This window comes from Bombina bombina, chromosome 9, assembly GCF_027579735.1.
Source record: "Bombina bombina isolate aBomBom1 chromosome 9, aBomBom1.pri, whole genome shotgun sequence".
NCBI classification, from domain to species: Eukaryota; Metazoa; Chordata; class Amphibia; order Anura; family Bombinatoridae; genus Bombina; species Bombina bombina.
In genome coordinates, this window is record NC_069507.1 from 52,925,906 (window position 1) to 52,946,484 (window position 20,579).

At 38.2% G+C, this 20,579-nt stretch overlaps 1 protein-coding gene across 5 annotated transcripts in view; it reads right to left on the reverse strand.

Annotated features, from left to right (window-relative positions):
- Positions 1-2,716: 2,716 nt before the first annotated feature.
- Positions 2,717-20,579, reverse strand: part of LOC128639875 (L-threonine ammonia-lyase-like) — a 113,104-nt gene continuing 95,241 nt past the window's right edge. For 3 of the 5 annotated variants that reach the window (XM_053692099.1, XM_053692097.1, XM_053692098.1), the window contains one exon: positions 2,717-3,184. In XM_053692099.1, coding sequence (XP_053548074.1) covers positions 3,086-3,184 — 99 coding nt within the window. In that variant the 3' untranslated portion in view covers positions 2,717-3,085. The remainder of the gene's footprint in view (positions 3,185-20,579) is intronic. The other 2 variants (XM_053692096.1, XM_053692100.1) reach the window with 1 other exon arrangement.

Genomic DNA, 20,579 nt, shown 5'->3' on the forward strand with positions numbered 1-20,579 from the left:
ATTAGGCAACTTCCTTTCCTTTGGCAAAATGGGTCAAAAGAAGGACTTGACAGGCTCAGAAAAGTCAAAAATAGTGAGATATCTTGCAGAGGGATGCAGCACTCTTAAAATTGCAAAGCTTCTGAAGCGTGATCATCGAACAAGCAAGCGTTTCATTCAAAATAGTCAACAGGGTCGGAAGAAGCGTGTGGAAAAACCAAGGCGCAAAATAACTGCCCATGAACTGAGAAAAGTCAAGCGTGCAGCTGCCAAGATGCCACTTGCCACCAGTTTGGCCATATTTCAGAGCTGCAACATCACTGGAGTGCCCAAAAGCACAAGGTGTGCAATACTCAGAGACATGGCCAAGGTAAGAAAGGCTGAAAGACGACCACCACTGAACAAGACACACAAGCTGAAACATCAAGACTGGGCCAAGAAATATCTCAAGACTGATTTTTCTAAGGTTTTATGGACTGATGAAATGAGAGTGAGTCTTGATGGGCCAGATGGATGGGCCCGTGGCTGGATTGGTAAAGGGCAGAGAGCTCCAGTCCGACTTAGACGCCAGCAAGGTGGAGTTGGAGTACTGGTTTGGGCTGGTATCATCAAAGATGAGCTTGTGGGGCCTTTTCGGGTTGAGGATGGAGTCAAGCTCAACTCCCAGTCCTACTGCCAGTTTCTGGAAGACACCTTCTTCAAGCAGTGGTACAGGAAGAAGTCTACATCCTTCAAGAAAAACATGATTTTCATGCAGGACAATGCTCCATCATACGCGTCCAAGTACTCCACAGCGTGGCTGGCAAGAAAGGGTATAAAAGAAGAAAATCTAATGACATGGCCTCCTTGTTCACCTGATCTGAACCCCATTGAGAACCTGTGGTCCATCATCAAATGTGAGATTTAAAAGGAGGGAAAACAGTACACCTCTCTGAACAGTGTCTGGGAGGCTGTGGTTGCTGCTGCACGCAATGTTGATGGTGAACAGATCAAAACACTGACAGAATCCATGGATGGCAGGCTTTTGAGTGTCCTTGCAAAGAAAGGTGGCTATATTGGTCACTGATTTGTTTTTGTTTTGTTTTTGAATGTCAGAAATGTATATTTGTGAATGTTGAGATGTTATATTGGTTTCATTGGTAAAAATAAATAATTGAAATGGGTATATATTTGTTTTTTGTTAAGTTGCCTAATAATTATGCACAGTAATAGTCACCTGCACACACAGATATCCCCCTAAAATAGCTATAACTAAAAACAAACTAAAAACGACTTCCAAAACTATTCAGCTTTGATATTAATGAGTTTTTTGGGTTCATTGAGAACATGGTTGTTGTTCAATAATAAAATTAATCCTCAAAAATACAACTTGCCTAATAATTCTGCACTCCCTGTATATATATATATATATATATATATATATATATATACATACATACATACACACACACACATATACACACACCCTATCCCAATCGAAACATCTACAATGGTTCGGAAATCTGTAGCTTTATTATTATTAATAAATCTATTATAATTCAATAATTAGCAACATTTTATTCATTACATTCGTTTTCATTGAATCCAATACATTTCTATATTCATTGACAGTTTTCCGTGGGCTTTGAGCTTTTAATGTGAGAAACCAATTTATTGTCTGGTTCCAAAACTGGATCAATTATTTACCTAATACAACCATTTCTAATAAAGCTACACAATATTAATTGTGTCTAGAGAATTTATTTCTACAGTTACTGCATAAAATAACAAAATTTTCTTAATGACTTGGTTCTCTCCAATCTCTCCCAGCTAATGTGACATCTCATTTTAAAGAGGAGAACCTCCCATTGTCAAAATGAAAGTGGTGATTACGTACATCATTATCTATCAATTCAAGCAAGTGGCACTGAATCTGCCTCTTTCTCACCCAAAAATAAATTCATAGACACTTGAGACCCCTCTTTTGCAAGAGCATAGACTACTGTTCCAAATGAGAGTTAATATGCTCTCTTGATATTACATTATGGAGGAAAAGGGTAAAAATATAAACCTCTAGACAGTGAGATAGAGTGGGAAAGGGAACTTTGAGAATTTTCGTTATAGGGATTAGTTTTTTTGTTTTGGTTTTTAATTATGGGTAATATAACCTTCTAGTTATTACATAGTTAAAGGGCCATTAAACTTAATTTGTTACTTTGTTGAAGAACATACCTAGGTAGGTTCAAGAGTGTGCACGTGTCTGGAGCAATATATGGCAGTAGGTTTGCAACAATGCTTTGCTCCAGGCACATAAACACTTTTGAACCTACCTAGGATACTAAGAGAACAAAAGTAAATTTGAAGTAAACCAAAACAGGTTTAAAAGTTACAGACTTTATCTGAACCACTAAGGCAGAATATTGAGTTTTGTGTCCCTTTAAAGGGCCAGTAATAGTGCAGAATGATATAACATTATATTAGTGCTAGCTTTATGTAACATAATATTGCCGGTGAAATTTTTATTAAAAAAGAGGGTTTTTCAGACCCGCCCTCTGTGTTCTACTGAGCTGGTCTGGTTTTCCCTCTGAGCGCATCTGGGCAGCTATCTAGTCACAGCCCGGCCCGATTGCGCCATTACACTCAATGTAACTCGCTCCTGCTCTGTCTGACAGCGTGAGCGAGTTACATTGAGTGTAATGGCGCGATCGGGCCGGGCTGTGACTAGACAGCTGCCCAGATGCGCTCAGAAGGAAAACCAGACCAGCTCAGTAGAGCACAGAGGGCGGGTCTGAAAAACCCTCTTTTTTAATAAAAATTCAAGCGGCAATATTATGTTACATAAAGCTAGCACTAAAATAATGTTATATAATTCTGCACTATGTGCACAATTATATAACATTATTTTCTAGGTTTACTGGCCCTTTAATGAAAAATGTCAGTTATTTAACCTGCTAGTAACTAGCCTTTGAATTATAAAACAGTGAGTTGATTTTGTTTTGGAAGTGTTTAACCCCCTCTCAGAATTTCATAAATACTCCAGCAGATGCCTTTTACTGACAATGCATTCAGTTCTGTAGGCCTTATTGAGTTAAGTTCCTCCTTGCATTGCAACTAACTGACCCGCTGTTCACTGCTCGATCCATTTGAGGGACAGATATCTTTCAGATAGAGCATTTCTCAGATGCATTGAGTGAGTTTCGTCTCTTGTCTCCACCAGGCAGGTAACCTATCAAAAGAAAGTAAAACAGGGTCATGGTACTGATGATTTTAATATAATGTATTTTATTAGATAAATGTATCGGAACAGACTCTTATAAATTCTGGTTTTGAGTATTTGAGTTTGAAACACTAGATGGTGCCCTCTGCAGAAACAGGTTTTTTCTTTATAAGGGACAGTGTGCTTTTATTTCTCTCTCTCTCTTAATGTGTTCCCAATCAACCATTTTACCTGCCGGAGTGTATTAAATAGTTTACAAACAGCAACATGTATCTTTATTTTGACATTTGAAATAGACGATTTTGCCTGTTGTATCTCCACCTATACAGTCAGAAAATGTCAATACTCAAGTAACAATTATTGAAGAGTTTTGTACACAAGAAGGTGTAGAGGTAACCACTCAAAATATCAATTTGTCATTGTGCATTGGAGCCCTTTGCAGTTGATGAAAACATGTAAAAGCATTATGCAATATTCATATTTAATAAATAGTTTAACTGTGTATTTACTGTAATTAGTTCACATTCCAATGTTCTGCATATAGAAGAATATGTTTTAAGTACTTATAAACAGATATTCCTATATATATGTGTATATTCCTATACCTATATATATATATATATATATATATACATACACACACACACATATATGTATACACACAAAGGTATAGATATATATTGTACCAAAATACCATCATATATACTGTATGTAGAAATAGGTATTTATGAATAAACAGAACATATTCTGTTATGTGCAGAACATTGGAATGTGAGGTTTGCTCCCTGCTTCTGCGCATGCTATTCATTACATAATCGCATTCCACACATTCCTTTCAAACATATGTGGAGTGCGATTACGTAATTGTGAGCATGCGCACGTCAAGGTAGCAAATCTCGACATGGTAGCTATTTTTGATAGAACACCCGACCCATTTTTGGTTCAGCAACTGGGTAGCGATTGCTGATTAGTGGCCAAATGTAGCCACCAATCAGCAAGCGCTACCCAGGATCTGAACCAAAAATGGGCCTGCTCCTAAGCTTACATTCCTGCTTTGACAAATAAAGATACCAAGAGAACGAAGAAAAATATATAATAGTAGTAAATTAGAAAGTTGCTTAAAATTGGTGCTCTATCTGAATCAAATTTTTTTGAGTTTCATATCCCTTAAAAAGGACATTAAAGCCAAAAATTTTCGTTCATGATTCAGACAGAGCATGTGATTTTAAACAACGTTCCAATTTACTTATATTATCTAATTTGCTTTGTTCTCTTGGTATCTTTTGCTGAAGAGCTTAGACATCCTTATTATTATTATCATTATTATGATCCTACTTAGGTAGGCTCAGGAGCAGCAATGCACTATTGGGAGCTAGCTGCTCACAGGTGGCAGCACATATGTGCCTCTTGTCATTGGCTCACACTATGTGTTCAGCTAGCTCCCAGTAGTGCATAGGTGCTCATTCAACAAAGGGTACTAAGAGAATAAAGCAAATTTGATAATAGAAGTAAATGGAAAGTTGTTTTAAATGGTATATTTTATCTGAAATGTAAAAGAAAAAATGTGGGTTTTATATCCCTTTAATCATTATATTGTAGCAGTTTGCAACAAGTCATAGCAAATGTCATAACAGAAGTACATTTGATTTTGTTTAGCTGCACACTCTATCTGAATCATAAAAGTTTCATGTTGACCCCCATATCCCTCCTTTATATGCTCATACTAGGTGGGTATTCTGATGTGATCTACTAATCATTGTTTTGTGATAAGGTATCATGTAGTGCTGCCTGCACAAGAACCATTAAAGGGAAAGTGAAAAAAATGCTCTGTTAAAATATTTTACTATTGCACAATTGCTTGCAGATAGCTATGTGTTTAACCCCTCTAAAATGATTAAACACATAGTTAAAAACAGTTCCAGAACAGCAATGCCCTCCTAGATAAAAACATCTGACAAGAGGCATATGTGAATTTTCACCAATCACCAGCTAGGTATGTTTTTTTAATAAAGGACACCATGAGAATGAAGTCAATAAAATAATATAAATAAACTGAAAAGTATTTTAAAACTGCATGTTCTGTCTAAATCATAAAAGTTGTCTGTCCCTTTAAGACCTCTAGTCTTCATGCATCTACTTTTTAGTGCACTTATTTAATGACCGGTAAGTGCAGCTAATTAAATAAATGTGAAATGAACCACAGAAAAATAGTTATTTGTATCTCATATTTATCTAACCACTGGTTTTCAAAACTATTCTACCTACCTAACAGACCAGATTTTGAGGATATCTGAACTAGAGCACAGGTGAGATAATCAGCTGATTAGTTAACAGTTATTTTAGCTGCTCTCTTCTAAGGTAATCCTGAAAACCTGGCCTGTTGGGGAGGCCTGACGACAGGTTTGAAAACCATGGATCTAAACTGAACTAATAACAGAAGAGAACTAAAAACGTTTGTTGAGATGTTTATTTTCTTTGTAAATCCTATCAGATCTAGAGATAATTGTTATACTGCAGAACACTATATTCCCCATAACAAGGTCTACTAGAAACGATGCAAAGGTTGGGAGACCCAATTCCCAATTACAAGCATCATATCCTTGTTTTTCTTACAGATACAGAATAAGGATCACAACCATATGCTGTTTTACATTTCTGACCTTTTTTCATTTAAAAGGAATTTGTTCAGGCTTAAAACTGATGCATGTTATATGAATGAAATGTTTCGTGCTACACAGACTGGCTACATATTAACCCCTTCATGTCTGCACCTAACTGGTCTGCACTACAAAACTAAGCACTTTTTCCTTCCAGCTTCTTTTCTAAGCATTCTTCTCTGCTTAGGTAACTTTGTTTAAAGGCTAAATCATGAACAGCTGTTCCTAAATGAGAGTAATATAAGATTGTACTAACAATTAGTAAGTAATGAGTACCTTAAAGGGAGATTACAGCCAAAATTGGAACCCACGTGGCTGCATTTCAGTTTTGGGTAGAAGCATTTTTGTTATATACATGTATTAGCAAAAATGCTTCTTATAAAAGCTACAGCTGTTGCAAATGTGTATTTAAGTATGCACCGTGCACCAGCATTTTAAAAATCTCTTAACACTGCATGTTCTATCTGAACCATGAAAGTTTAATTTTTATTTTCACGTCTCTTTAATGAAATAGTAAAGGGATCATACACTTTCCATAGTTCTGTGACCCCTTTTAAAAGATGAATTATATTTACTTGTCAGGTTTATGAGCCAGTACAATCTGTTACATACTGTGCCTGCTTTGTATCTTAGCAGGACACTGTGCAAAAGCAGCTTATTAAAATACCTCAGTTCCAATAAACATAAACATTCTCCAATTTATGAGAATGAAATTGTTTTTACAGGTTTTCTAATTCCATAAACACAGATGAGTTCTACAACCAGTTGTGATTTTCTGCATAAAAAGATATTCAAAGAGAGGCATAAAGTCTCCCCTTGTGAGTGCAACTCAACTGTTTTTCTTATATCATTTTAATTAATATTGGGGATCCATAAATAGGAAACAGAGAGAGGGGAGAGAAAGAAAGTAGAAATACGTGGAGAGACAGAGAGAGAGAAGTATGGAAAAAAGAAAGAGAACAGCAAGTGAGATAGAAAGTAAAAGAGAAGAGACATACAGAGAGAGAGATGAGAGAGAAAAAGAGAAAGGAAGAGAGAGATAGAAAAGAAAAAAAAGATAGTGAGAGAGAGAGAGAGAGAGAGAGAGAGAGAGAGAGAGAGAGAAAGAAATTAGTGAGAGGGGGAGACAAGAGAGAGACCAAAGAGATTGTTAAAGAGAGAAGAGAGAAATTAGGGAGAGGGAGAGACAAGAGAGAGAGTAAAGAGAGTGAGAGGGAGAGGTAAGAGAGAGAGAGATTGGGAGAGAAAAGACAAACGGCTAGATTACAAGTTTTGCGTTAGCCTTAAAAAGCAGCGTTGAGAGGTCCCAACGCTGCTTTTCAACGCCCGCTGGTATTATGAGTCTGGCAGGTACAGGTGTACCGCTCACTTTTTTTCCGCGACTCTAGCATACCGCAAATCCACTTACGTAAATTGCATATCCTATCTTTTTAATGGGATTTGACTAACGCCGGTATTACGAGTCTTGGAAAAAGTGAGCGGTAGACCCTCTCCTGTCAAGACTCCTACCGCATTTAAAAGTCAGTAGTTATGTTAAGCTAACGCCGTAACATAAAACTCTTAACTAAAGTGCTAAAAAGTACACTAACACCCATAAACGACCTATTAACCCCTAAACCGAGCCCCCCCCCCACATCGCAAACACTTAAATACATTTTTTAACCCCTAATCTGCCGACCGGACATTGCCGCCACTTCAATAAATATATTAACCCCTACTCCCGCCTTGCAAACATTAGTTAAATTTTATTAACCCCTAATCTGCCGTCCCTAACATCGCCAACACCTACCTACATTTATTAACCCCTAATCTGTCGCCCACAACGTCGCCACAACTATATTAAATCTATTAACCCCTAAACCTAAGTTTAACCCTAACCCTAACACCCCCCTAATTTAAATATAATTTAAAATAATCTAAATAAAATTACTACAATTAACTAAATTATTCCTACTTAAAACTAAATACCTATAAAATAAACCCTAAGCTAGCTACAATATAACTAATTGTTAAATTGTAGCTATCTTAGGGTTTATATTTATTTTACATGCAACTTTGTATTTATTTTAACTAGGTAGAATAGTTATTAAATAGTTATTAACTATTTAATAGCTACCTAGCTAAAATAAGTACAAATATACCTGTAAAATAAAACCTAACCTATATTACAATTACACCTAACACTACACTATCATTAAATAAATTAACTAAATAACTACAATTAATTACAATTAAATTAAATAAACTAAAGTACGGGGGGAAAAACACTAAATTACAGAAAATAATAAAATAATAATAAAAAAAAAATTAATTACACCTAATCTAATCCCCCTAATGAAATAAAAAAGCCCCCCAAAATAAAAAAAATCCCTACCCTATACTAAATTACAAATAGCCCTTAAAAGGGATTTTTGCAGAGCATTGCCCCAAAGTAATCAGCTCTTTTACCTGTAAAAAAAAATACAATACCCCCCCAACATTAAAACCCACCACCCACACACCCAACCCTACTCTAAAACCCACCCAATCCCCCCTTAATAAAACCTAACACTAACCCCTTGAAGACCCCCCTACCTTGAGATGTCTTCACCCAACCGGGCAGAAGTGGTCCTCCAGACGGTCCGAAGTCTTCATCCTATCCGGGCAGAAGAGGTTCTCCAGATGGCCAGAAGACTTCATCCAGGCAGCATCTTCTATCTTCATCCATCCGGAGCGGAGCGGGTCCATCTTCAAGACATCCGACGCGGAGCATCCTCTTCTTTCCGACGACTAAAACTAAATGATGGTACCTTTAAGTGATGTCATCCAGGATGGCTTCCCTTCAATTCTGATTGGCTGATAGAATTCTATCAGCCAATCGGAATTAAGGTAGAAAAAATCGTATTGGCTGATCCAATCAGCCAATAGGATTGAAGTTCAATCGTATTGGCTGATCCAATCAGCCAATAGGATTGAGCTTGCATTCTATTGGCTGATTGGAAAAGCCACTAGAATGCAAGCTCAATCCTATTGGCTGATTGGATCAGCCATTAGGACTTTTTCTACCTTAATTCCGATTGGCTGATAGAATTTTATCAGCCAATCGGAATTGAAGGGACGCCATCTTGGATGACATCACTTAAAGGTACCGTCATTTAGTGTTAGTCGTCGGAAAGAAGAGGATGCTCTGCATTGGATGCCTTGAAGATGGACCCGCTCCGGATGGATGAAGATAGAAGATGTCGTCTGGATGAAGATTTCTGCCCGTCTGGAGGACCTCTTCTGCCCGGATAGGATGAAGACTTCTGGCCGTCTAGAGGACCACTTCTGCCCGGTTGGGTGAAGACGTCTCAAGGTAGGGTGATCTTCAGGGGGTTAGTGTTAGGTTTTATTAAGGGGGGATTGGGTGGGTTTTAGAGTAGGGTTGGGTGTGTGGGTGGTGGGTTTTAATGTTGGGGGGTATTGTATTTTTTTTACAGGTAAAAGAGCTGATTACTTTGGGGCAATGCCCCACAAAAAGCCCTTTTAAGGGCTATTTGTAATTTAGTATAGGGTAGGGCTTTTTATTATTTTGGGTTTTTTTTTTATTTTATTAGGTGTAATTAGTTTAAAAAAATTGTAATTATTTTATTATTTTCTGTAATTTAGTGGGGGGCGGTTTCCGTACTTTAGTTTATTTAATTTAATTGTAATTAATTGTAGTTAATTTAGTTAATTTATTTAATGATAGTGTAGTTGTAGGTGTAATTGTAACATGGGTTAAGTTTTATTTTACAGGTAAATTTGTACTTATTTTAGCTAGGTAGCTATTAAATAGTTAATAACTATTTAATAACTATTCTACCTAGTTAAAATAAATACAAACTTGCCTGTAAATTGTAAAATAAATATAAAACCTAAGCTAGATACAATGTAACTATTAGTTATATTGTAGCTATCTTAGGGTTTATTCTATAGGTAAGTATTTAGTTTTAAATAGGAATGATTTAGTTAATTGTAGTAATTTTATTTAGATTATTTTAAATTATATTTAAGTTAGGGGGGTGTTAGGGTTAGACTTAGGTTTAGGGGTTAATATATTAATTATAGTGGCAGCAACGTTGTGGGCGGCAGATTAGGGGTTAATAGTTAGGTTGGGGGCAGCAGATTAGGGGTTAATAAATATAATGTAGGGTTCGGCGATGTTGGGGGCATCAGATTAGGGGTTAATAAGTATAATGTAGGTGGCGGCGGTGTCCGGAACGGCAGATTAGGGGTTAATATTATATTATGCAGGTGGTGACAATGTCTGGGCGGCAGATTAGGGGTTAATAAGTGTAAGATTAGGGGTGTTTAGACTCAGGGTTCATGTTAGGTTGTTAGGTGTAGACATAAAATGTATTTCCCCATAGGAATTAATGGGGCTGCGTTAGGAGCTGCTTTTTTGCAGGTGCTAGGGTTTTTTTTCAGCTGAATCTGCCCCATTGATTCCTATGGGGAAATCGTACACGAGCATGTTTAGCCAGCTCACCGCTACCGTAAGCAGCGCTGGTATTGAGGTGAGATGTGGAGCTAAATTTTGCTCTCTGCTCACTTTTCTGCGGCTAACGCCGGGTTTAAAAAAAAAAACGTAATACCAGCGTTGTCTGTAGGTGATCAGTGAGCTGAAACTGCTCGTTAGCCCCACAAGCCTTATCGACAAAAACTCGTAATCTAGCCGAAAGAGAGAGAGGGATTGAGAGAAATAGTGAGAGAGAGAGAGAGAGAGAGAGAGAAAGGGAGAGAGAGAGAGAGAGAGAGAGAGAAAGGAGTGGAGAGATAAATAAAGAGAGAGGGAGAGAGAGAGAGAGAGAGAGAGAGAAATAAAGAGAGGGGAAGGGAAAGAGAGAGAAATAAAGAGAGAGAAAGGGAAAGAGCGAGAAATAAAGAGAGAGGAAAGGAAAGAGAGAGAAAAAGGGAGAGAGTGAAAGAGGAATTATGGTGAGGGAGAGACATGAGAGAAAGAGTGACAGAGAGTAAAGAGAGTTTGTGTGAGAGAGAAGATTAAAAGAGAGAGAAAAGAAAGAAAAAGATAGTGAAAAGAGAGAGGAAGAGATAGAGAGAGAAATTAGGGAGGAGAGACATACAAGAGAGAGTAAAGAAAGTGTGAGAGAGAGAAATATAGAGAGAAGAGGGAGTAGATTGAGCAATAAGGCAGAGGGCCTGATGATTAGCGTTATATTGTAATGTACTGTATGTGTCTCTCCTTCACACCAGACCCCGGCATAGCAAGATAAACAGCTCTCATGGTAAAATGTGACTTTCTGAAATTGTATGAGGGACCTCACAGTACCGGCGCCGGAATGTCATAGATCATCTTGTCTGTGGGTAGAGCTTTAGATCATCAGAGAGAGAGAAAAGGAGATAGAAAATGAGAAAGAGGGAAAGACAGAGAAGAGAGAGAGTAGAGTCAGAAGAGAGAAGAAAGAGAGAGAGCAGAGGGAATAGGGAGCAGAGAGAAGAGAGAGAGAAGGAGATAGAAAATGAGAGAGAGGAAAAGAAAGAGAAGAGAGAGCGTATAGTGAGAAGAGAGAGAGCAGAGGGAATAGGGAGAAGAGAGAGAGTGAGATAGAAAATGAAAGAGAGAGGGAAATACAGAGGATAGAGTATAGGGAGAAGAGAGAAGAACAAGAGAGAGCAGACAGAATAGGGAGAAGAGACGAAAGAGAGAGAATGAGATAGAAAATGAGAGAGCGGAAAAGAGAGAGTAGAGTGAGAAGAGAGAGAGAGAGAGAGAGAAGAGAGGAAAGAGAGTGAGAGAGAAGGAGATGGGGAAAGATTGAGAGAGCAATAAAACAGAGAGAGGTCAACAGCAAAAAGAACAAAATGAAATGTATTTGTACCATTTTCTCCCTATTATTTTTTCTAACATTCTTTTAATGAATAATAAAAATGCTTACATGCCTTTTAGCTGTCTCGCCTGACGTCATAAATTCCTGATGGGCAAGAGAGGCACAGCTTATTATATGGTGCATGTGATTTTGATATAACCTTTTAATTTAAAGTTTAGTTGTCTGCTCTGAACCGTTCCAACAACAGCTCCCTCTCAGAGATGTGGACTTTAAGGGGACATTAAATACTCAGGCAAGCAGCACAAGTTTTTTTAATTTAAAGCTGACTCGGGAAAACATCCATTATAAAAGACAGGGCTCTCTATCCCCCCCCCCCCCCCCCCGAGAGGTTGCTTTGTTCTAATTTATTTTGTTTACAAAGCTTTTCTACAGTCAATACTCTTGTTTGTATTGAATTTTTTAGTATAAGTAAAGTTTTCAACAGAAAAAAATATATATTTCAAATGACAAAATAAAAGGCAAATGAACAATTTGTAAACAATTTAACACACCACAGCAGGTAAATGGATTATTGGGAACAGTTTAAAGGGAGACAAATTTACAGTGCACTGTCTCTTTAATTTCACCAAATGCACATGTGCAACAGTAAAGGTGATATTTAGAGCCTGTGCGTTTTCTGTTCAAACTTTTATTCTGCCTATTTCCTTCCTGCGCTACATTCAGGTACTACGACAATAAAATAAAAAGGTGAACCATAAATGAAAAGTTTATATGTAAGGATATATTCGTTCCTTTGGGATATGTCTTCTCACTCCTCTGCGATCCTCAGTGTGTTCTCAAGAAAAAAGAAACAAAATATGCAACATAGTGTAACTCTGTAACCACTTGAAATAAAATAGTTCTGCTTGTATGACGAGTGATTACTCACATTTGTTGGAGCTTATGACCAAGTTCAGGGAAATGCGCACTCCCACTTTATACTGGTGGGAAAACAGTACTCTCAGGCAAATCTCTTAAAACAAATATTTATTTAAAATACATAAAAGCGTCACTCTCTTGTGCGTCTTTACATCTGCCTGTACACCTGGGGGAGGAGCGTTCTATACTGGCATTTGTGAGGTGTTGGATTTAGCGGTTAAGGTTCTGCTTTTCCATCAATCCCCATCCAGGACTTGCATCAGCTCTTTTGAGTAATTTTACAATTACTATTACTCATTTACCCTTTGTAATAGGTGTCTTGGGGGCATTTGTGACGCTTTTTATGTATTTTAAATAAATATTTGTTTTAAGAGATTTGCCTGAGAGTACTGTTTTCACACCAGTATAAAGTGCGCATTTCCCTGAGCTTGGTCATAAGCTCCAACAAATGTGAGTAATCACTCGTCATACAAGCAGAACTATTTTATTTTAAGTGGTTACAGAGTTACACTATGTTTAGTGATGTCGCGAATAGTTCGCCGGCGAATAGTTCCCGGTGAACATAGCTTGTTCGCGTTCGCCGCGGCAGGCGAACATATGCGATGTTCAATCCGCCCCCTATTCGTCATCATTGAGTAAACTTTGACCCTGTACCTCACAGTCAGCAGACACATTCCAGCCAATCAGCAGCAGACCCTCCCTCCAAGACCCTCACACCTCCTGGACAGCATCCATTTTAGATTCATTCCGAAGCTGCATTCTTAGTGAGAGGAGGGACAGTGTAGCTGCTGCTGATTTAATAGGGAAATCAATAGCTAGGCTAGTGTATTCAGTGTCCACTACAGTCCTGAAGGACTCATCTGATCTCTGCTGTAAGGACAGCACCCCAAAAAGCCCTTTTTAGGGCTAGAACATCAGTCTGCTTTTTTTTTTCCTGTGTAATCTAATTGCAGTTGCCTGCCTGCCAGCGTGTGTGTCAGGCTCACAGCGTATACTGTGCCCACTTGCCCAGTGCCACCACTCATATCTGTTGTAACAGTAGTGTACATTTAAAAAAACAACACTTTTTTGACTGTGAAATAATAGCAGTCAGTTTCCTTCACACGTGTGCGTTTCAGTGCCTGCCTGCCAGGGCACAGTGTCACACCAGTGCCACCACTCATATCTGGTGTAACAGTAGTGTACATTTAAAAAAAAACAACACTTTTTTGACTGTGAAATAATAGCAGTCAGTTTCCTTCACACGTGTGCGTTTCAGTGCCTGCCTGCCAGGGCACAGTGTCACACCAGTGCCACCACTCATATCTGTTGTAACAGTAATGTACATTTAAATAAAACAACACTTTTTTATTGTGAAATAATAGCAGTCAGTTTCCTTCACACGTGTGCGTTTCAGTGCCTGCCTGCCAGGGCACAGTGTCACACCAGTGCCACCACTCATATCTGGTGTAACAGTAGTGTACATTTAAAAAAAACAACAACACTTTTTTTACTGTGAAATAATAGCAGTCAGTTTCCTTCACACGTGTGCGTTTCAGTGCCTGCCTGCCAGGGCACAGTGTCACACCAGTGCCACTACTCATATCTGGTGTAACAGTAGTGTACATTTAAAAAAAAAACACTTTTTTGACTGTGAAATAATAGCAGTCAGTTTCCTTCACACGTGTGCGTTTCAGTGCCTGCCTGCCAGGGCACAGTGTCACACCAGTGCCACCACTCATATCTGTTGTAACAGTAGTGTACATTTAAAAAAAAAAAAACACTTTTTTGACTGTGAAATAATAGCAGTCAGTTTCCTTCACACGTGTGCGTTTCAGTGCCTGCCTGCCAGGGCACAGTGTCACACCAGTGCCACCACTCATATCTGGTGTAACAGTAGTGTACATTTAAAAAAAAAAACACTTTTTTGACTGTGAAATAATAGCAGTCAGTTTCCTTCACACGTGTGCGTTTCAGTGCCTGCCTGCCAGGGCACAGTGTCACACCAGTGCCACCACTCATATCTGTTGTAACAGTAGTGTACATTTAAAAAAAAAAAAACACTTTTTTGACTGTGAAATAATAGCAGTCAGTTTCCTTCACACGTGTGCGTTTCAGTGCCTGCCTGCCAGAGCACAGTGTCACACCAGTGCCACCACTCATATCTGGTGTAACAGTAGTGTACATTTAAAAAAAAAAAACTTTTTTGACTGTGAAATAATAGCAGTCAGTTTCCTTCACACGTGTGCGTTTCAGTGCCTGCCTGCCAGGGCACAGTGTCACACTGGTGCAACTCATATCTGTTGTAATAGTAGTGTACATTTTAAAAAAACAACACTTTTGTGACTGTGAAATAATAGCAGTCAGTTTCCTTCACACGTGTGCGTTTCAGTGCCTGCCTGCCAGGGCACAGTGTCACACCAGTGCAACTCATATCTGTTGTAACAGTAGTGTACATTTAAAAAAACAAACACTTTTTTGACTGTGAAATAATAGCAGTCAGTTTCCTTCACACGTGTGCGTTTCAGTGCCTGCCTGCCAGGGCACAGTGTCACCCCAGTGCAAATCATATCTGGTGTAACAGTAGTGTACATTTAAAAAAAAACAACACTGATAGGGGACGTAACAAGGATTAAACTGATAAGAATAGTACTACTTAACACACCACTCCTATCTGGTGGCACATTAGATTGCACGCGCAGTGCCCCAAATTTGAAGTAGGAGGTCCGACCAAGCATCTTTTTCCATCTCCCGGTTCCTAAAATCGATGCCATATACACGTCCCCTGATAGGGGACGTAACAGGGATTAAACTGATAAGAATAGAACTACTTAACACACCACTCCTATCTGGTGGCACATTAGATTGCACGCGCAGTGCCCCAAATTTGAAGTAGGAGGACCGACCAAGCATCTTTTTCCATCTCCCGGTTCCTAAAATCGATGCCATATACACGTCCCCTGATAGGGGACGTAACAGGGATTAAACTGATAAGAATAGTACTACTTAACACATCACTCCTATCTGGTGGCACATTAGATTGCACGCGCAGTGCCCCAAATTTGAAGTAGGAGGACCGACCAAGCATCTTTTTCCATCTCCCGGTTCCTAAAATCAATGCCATATACACGTCCCCTGATAGGGGATGTAACAGGGATTAAACTGATAGGAATAGTACTACTTAACACACCTTATAATAACGCAGAGAGAGGCAACACAGAGAGAGGCGTCTGAAGAAGAGGAGTCAGAGGAGGAAGGTGGCTTTGAGGAGGTGGAAGACCAAACACAGCAGGCGTCCCAGGGGGCTTGTTGTCACCTTAAGGGGACCCTTGGTGTTGTACGTGGCTGGGTGGAGGAAGAGACCTTCAATGACATCAGTGAGGACAAAGAACGGGACATGGCTAGCTTGGTATCCAACCTTGTGCAAATGGGGAGTTTGCGGTTGTGCAAATGGACTGTTTGCGGTTGTTTGCGGTGCGTTAAACGGGGAGTTTGGTCTGTCACTGTGAAGCGGGCATAACCTTTACACTACCTGATCGATACAACATCATACCTGATGTTTTAAAGCACGTTATTCCATACAATTTAGGAATGTTAGATGATTTATGCCCTTTATGGATTAAAACCAGACTCTGCATCAACTATGTAATTTTCCATGGGAGTTTTTCCATGGATCCCCCTCCGGCATGCCACAGTCCAGGTGTTAGTCCCCTTGAAACAACATTTCCATCACTATTGTGGCCAGAAAGAGTCCCTGTGGGTTTTAAAATTCGCCTGCCCATTGAAGTCTATGGCGGTTTGCCCGGTTCGCCCGTTCGCGAACTTTTGCGTAAGTTCGTGTTCGCCGTTCGCGAACGGAAAATTTTATGTTCGCGACATAAAATCACTCGTCATACAAGCAGAACTATTTTATTTCAAGTGGTTACAGAGTTACACTATGTTGCATATTTTGTTTCTTTTTTCTTGAGAACACACTGAGGATCGCAGAGGAGTGAGAAGACATATCCCAAAGGAACGAATATATCCTTACATATGAACTTTTAATTTATGGTTCACCATTTTATTTTATTGGCACATTTATTTCACTAATTTTTTATTATTGTGATATTTGTTATATTTATTGTATACATTCAGGTAATACACTAATGCCAAATCCTCTCTTCCTGTGTCTGGGCATTTATTTGCACATTTTTACACTTTCAAATGGACTGGACTCTCTCCCCCACACTTGCTGGGAGGCTGATTTATTAGATTAACATATCAGCAGAGACTAGACGTTATTAGAAGAGATTAACTCCTTGTTTTCTGCAATTGTTTTTCAATGGCCAAACTCCAGTCACCACAGTGCTGCTACTGTCGTGTTAAATTCTCCATTGTTTGTCTTTAAAATGATAACAAACATGACAAGGTTAGGCTTGGGCACTGTATGCTCTTTCAGTATTCAGGACAGAAACAAGGGGACAAAATAAATAATGAAAGTATATTGAAAAGTGGTTTCTCATAATTAAAGGGATATAAAACCCAAAATGTTTCTTTCATGATTTGGATAGAGAATACAATTTTAAACAACTTTCCAAATTATTTCTATGATCAAATCTTGTTTTCTTTTTATCCTTTGTTGAAAAGCAGGAAGGTAAGTTCAAGAGTGTGCACGTCTGCCGTACTATATGGCAGCAGTTTTTTGGGTTTCATGCCCCTTTAAGCTTCATTGATGCTACTTAGCTATGCCCCTGAGACCATCTACCATTAATGGGACAGTTTATCCTAATTTTTTCTCTACTTTAATTTGTTTTCAATGATCCATTTTACCTTCAGGAGTCTATTAAGTTGTTTACAAATAGCTCCTTTAACTTTATTTCAGCATTTAAAATAGCTGATTTTTCCTGCCTATTTTGAAAGTTTCTATAAATAAAGAAAACCTGTGTAAACACAGCCAGCAGAGGAAATTACACTCCCAGTAGGAGGTAGAAGAGATAAGCAATAAAGGGCTAGATTACAAGTGAAGCACTAATTTAACGTGCACCTGTAAAGGGGCAAATTTGCCAGTTTACGGGCGCACGTTAAATAATCAGCCATTGCAAGTAGCTGGTTAATGCTACCGCGATTGCCCCCAATTTCCCCAAAATAACGTGTATATTTCTGTTATTAAAGACAAAAATATGATCATCTTTTTAAAAAATAAATAAATAAATAACTGCACAAAGCAGTTATAAGGGGTTAAAGTGAGCGAATGTGGTGTGTTAGAAAAAAAACGTCACTGAAAAGTGCTTTTACATTGAAGTCTATGAGGACTGTGGGGAATTTTTACTGTTAATATATAAGTATATGCTTATATACATATATATTTAGGTGTTTATATACATATTAATACAAATATTTATGTATATATTCATATTCATATATATTTTAAATATGCTGTGCAATGCTGCGTGACTTACCCCCATTGCTGCCCAAGGCTCTGTGCCGTGTTTATCGACATCAGAAGAGGCTCCCATTGGAGCCTATGGAAGCTTCCATGAAATGTGAACACAAGGTTGTGTTCGCGTTGTGCTTTACTCGTAATACCAGTAGGGTTGCCACCCGTCCCTTAAAATACAGAACACTTATAAGTTACACATGCTGCAGGGTGTGCAGGGAGGAATATGAATAGTGCTGTCTATAAACACAATACATGTTCCTCCCTGCACACCCTGCAGAATGTGTAACTCATATGTGTCCAGGAAAACATGGCCGAGGTGGCAACCCTAAATACCAGTGCACATCTTTACTGAGTGGAGCGCAAATATCACGCTCACGAAAGCACAATTTTGTGCTCCACTCGTAATCAAGCCCAAAATGTATTTTTTTTATTGTTCTAGGTACCGGGCTTAGGTTTACAGCACTGGTTTTCAAACCTGTCCTCAGACCTCCCTAACAGGCCACATTTTGAGGATATCTGAACTGGAGCACAGCTGAAATAATCAGCTGATTAGTAAACAGGGTTATTTTACCTGCTCTCATCCAGGGTAATCCAGAAAACCTGGACCGTTGGGGAGGCCAGGTTTGAAAACCAGTGGTTTACAGAGATAATATAAAGAAGCATATGTGTGTGTACAAAAATAAATCTGATTTCCATGCCACCTCTGCTCATTTTGATGGGTTGTGGTTTCAAAGAACAAAACAAGCCATTAAAAAAAAAACAAAAGGGGCAATTTCTCATACTTTTTATACTCTGCATCTGGTATAACAAGTAATTGGAAATGCAAGGTAAAATGATTTTACAGAACACTGTCTCTTTAACGTCTGGGAGTAAATGTGGACATGAAAGGAAATGTAATTTTGAATAGTTATAAAGTTTTGTGCAATTTAATTACCACATTCAAACAGAGGATAGATGTAATTTGATGCTGAATTTAATTTTCAGGTTCTGTTTCATTTGAACCTGGGTGTAATTTGGCATAATATGAGCTCTGGAGTCCTTTTCGTGAAGAAGGAGCTTCATTCAGCATAATTAAATGGACGTGGTACTTAAAAATGTTCTATCATGTACAGTATATCGGGGTCTTGGGCACCCAGATGTATTGATTTCCCATGATGCTCAGACAGCCTAAAGAGTGTCTCAGCATCATGGGGAATGTAGTACCAAAACATCTGGGGGCCCAAGGTTCCTGAACAGTTACACATATTAAAATAGGGTTTTTAAAAAATAAATAAATAAACAAAAGCTGTTTTGAATTAAATGTGAAACTGACAGGCAATGCCTGATAGATGATTCATGGACTTAATCACTCATTGGGTGATGTTCAGAAAACACGTTGGAGTGTTATATCCTTTTAAATTATTGTATGCAAATGTATATAGTTTTGAAATATAAATATTAGATACAGGTTGAATATATTAATAATACAAAAATCATTTGGTAGGAAACATTTAAAGGAACAGTAAATACCTTGAGATTTTTATATATACTGTACTTTTTACTTATGTACAATGAAACAACTTTGCAATATATTTTCATTGTTTACAACACAGGTTAGAAAAGTTTCTAGGCAGGCCACCTATGCTAATTACCAAAAGCCTAAACAAGTAAATCCCCAAACAGATTACTGTAAAAGTATAGATTTGGGGAATCTATATGAGATATATAGTGCACACCCTTATTCTAATATATACAAACACCGTACAGAAAGGGAAGGTACCCAAGCCAAGACAGGGACTACAGCACTCTATAACAAATGTATATATATATTATTATAGGCAATGTAGATTGTGCCAACATCTGGAGCATGGACACTGCAATATCTGAAAAAGGGTAACAGGTGTCTATGCTCTACATGCTGTGGTGTCACAAGCTACATTGCCTATAATAATATATATATATATATATACATAAATTTGTTATAAAGAGTGCTGTAGTCCCTGTCTTTGCTTGGGTACTTATATTGGGTACCTTACATTGTATTGTAAAATTGGTATCCACTTAATGTGCTCCCAGGAACTTGTTATAGTAGCTGCAGTACAAATGTATGGGGATTTGCTCTGTTTATTTTCATATAGGGAACAGCTAATAGTTTTTGTTGATTGAAGTCTAAATCTATTGTTCTCAAGAACATGACAATATAAATGGACTGAGCCTGCAGAAATAGCAGACCTCCTAATCGTATCTATCTCATTATATCTCCATATCTTATCTCTTTGTCTTAACTCAATGACAGTACTTAGAAGAAGCAATTGAAAAGAAAAATGTTATTACATATGTCTTCCATCCCGCACTGGGAGCTGGGTTTCTGCTTTTCTGCTGCCTTCCAGTTCTATATCTTTTCTATAGAGAACACTAAAATGTTCATATTTTCAGTATAGGTGATAGTCTCAGCTAGCAAAAGCAACACTTTTCAATGACAAAATAAATGTGAAGGAACTATTTATAAGCAATTTGATGCACTCCAGTGTGTAAAACAGATTGTTGGGAACACATTAAGGCAGAGAAAAGAAATACAGTACAGTGTCCCTTTAGTCTTGACTACCATTTGTTTGCCATAGTCATGTTGGGCAGCTACAACATTTTAATTAAAGGGACCTAAA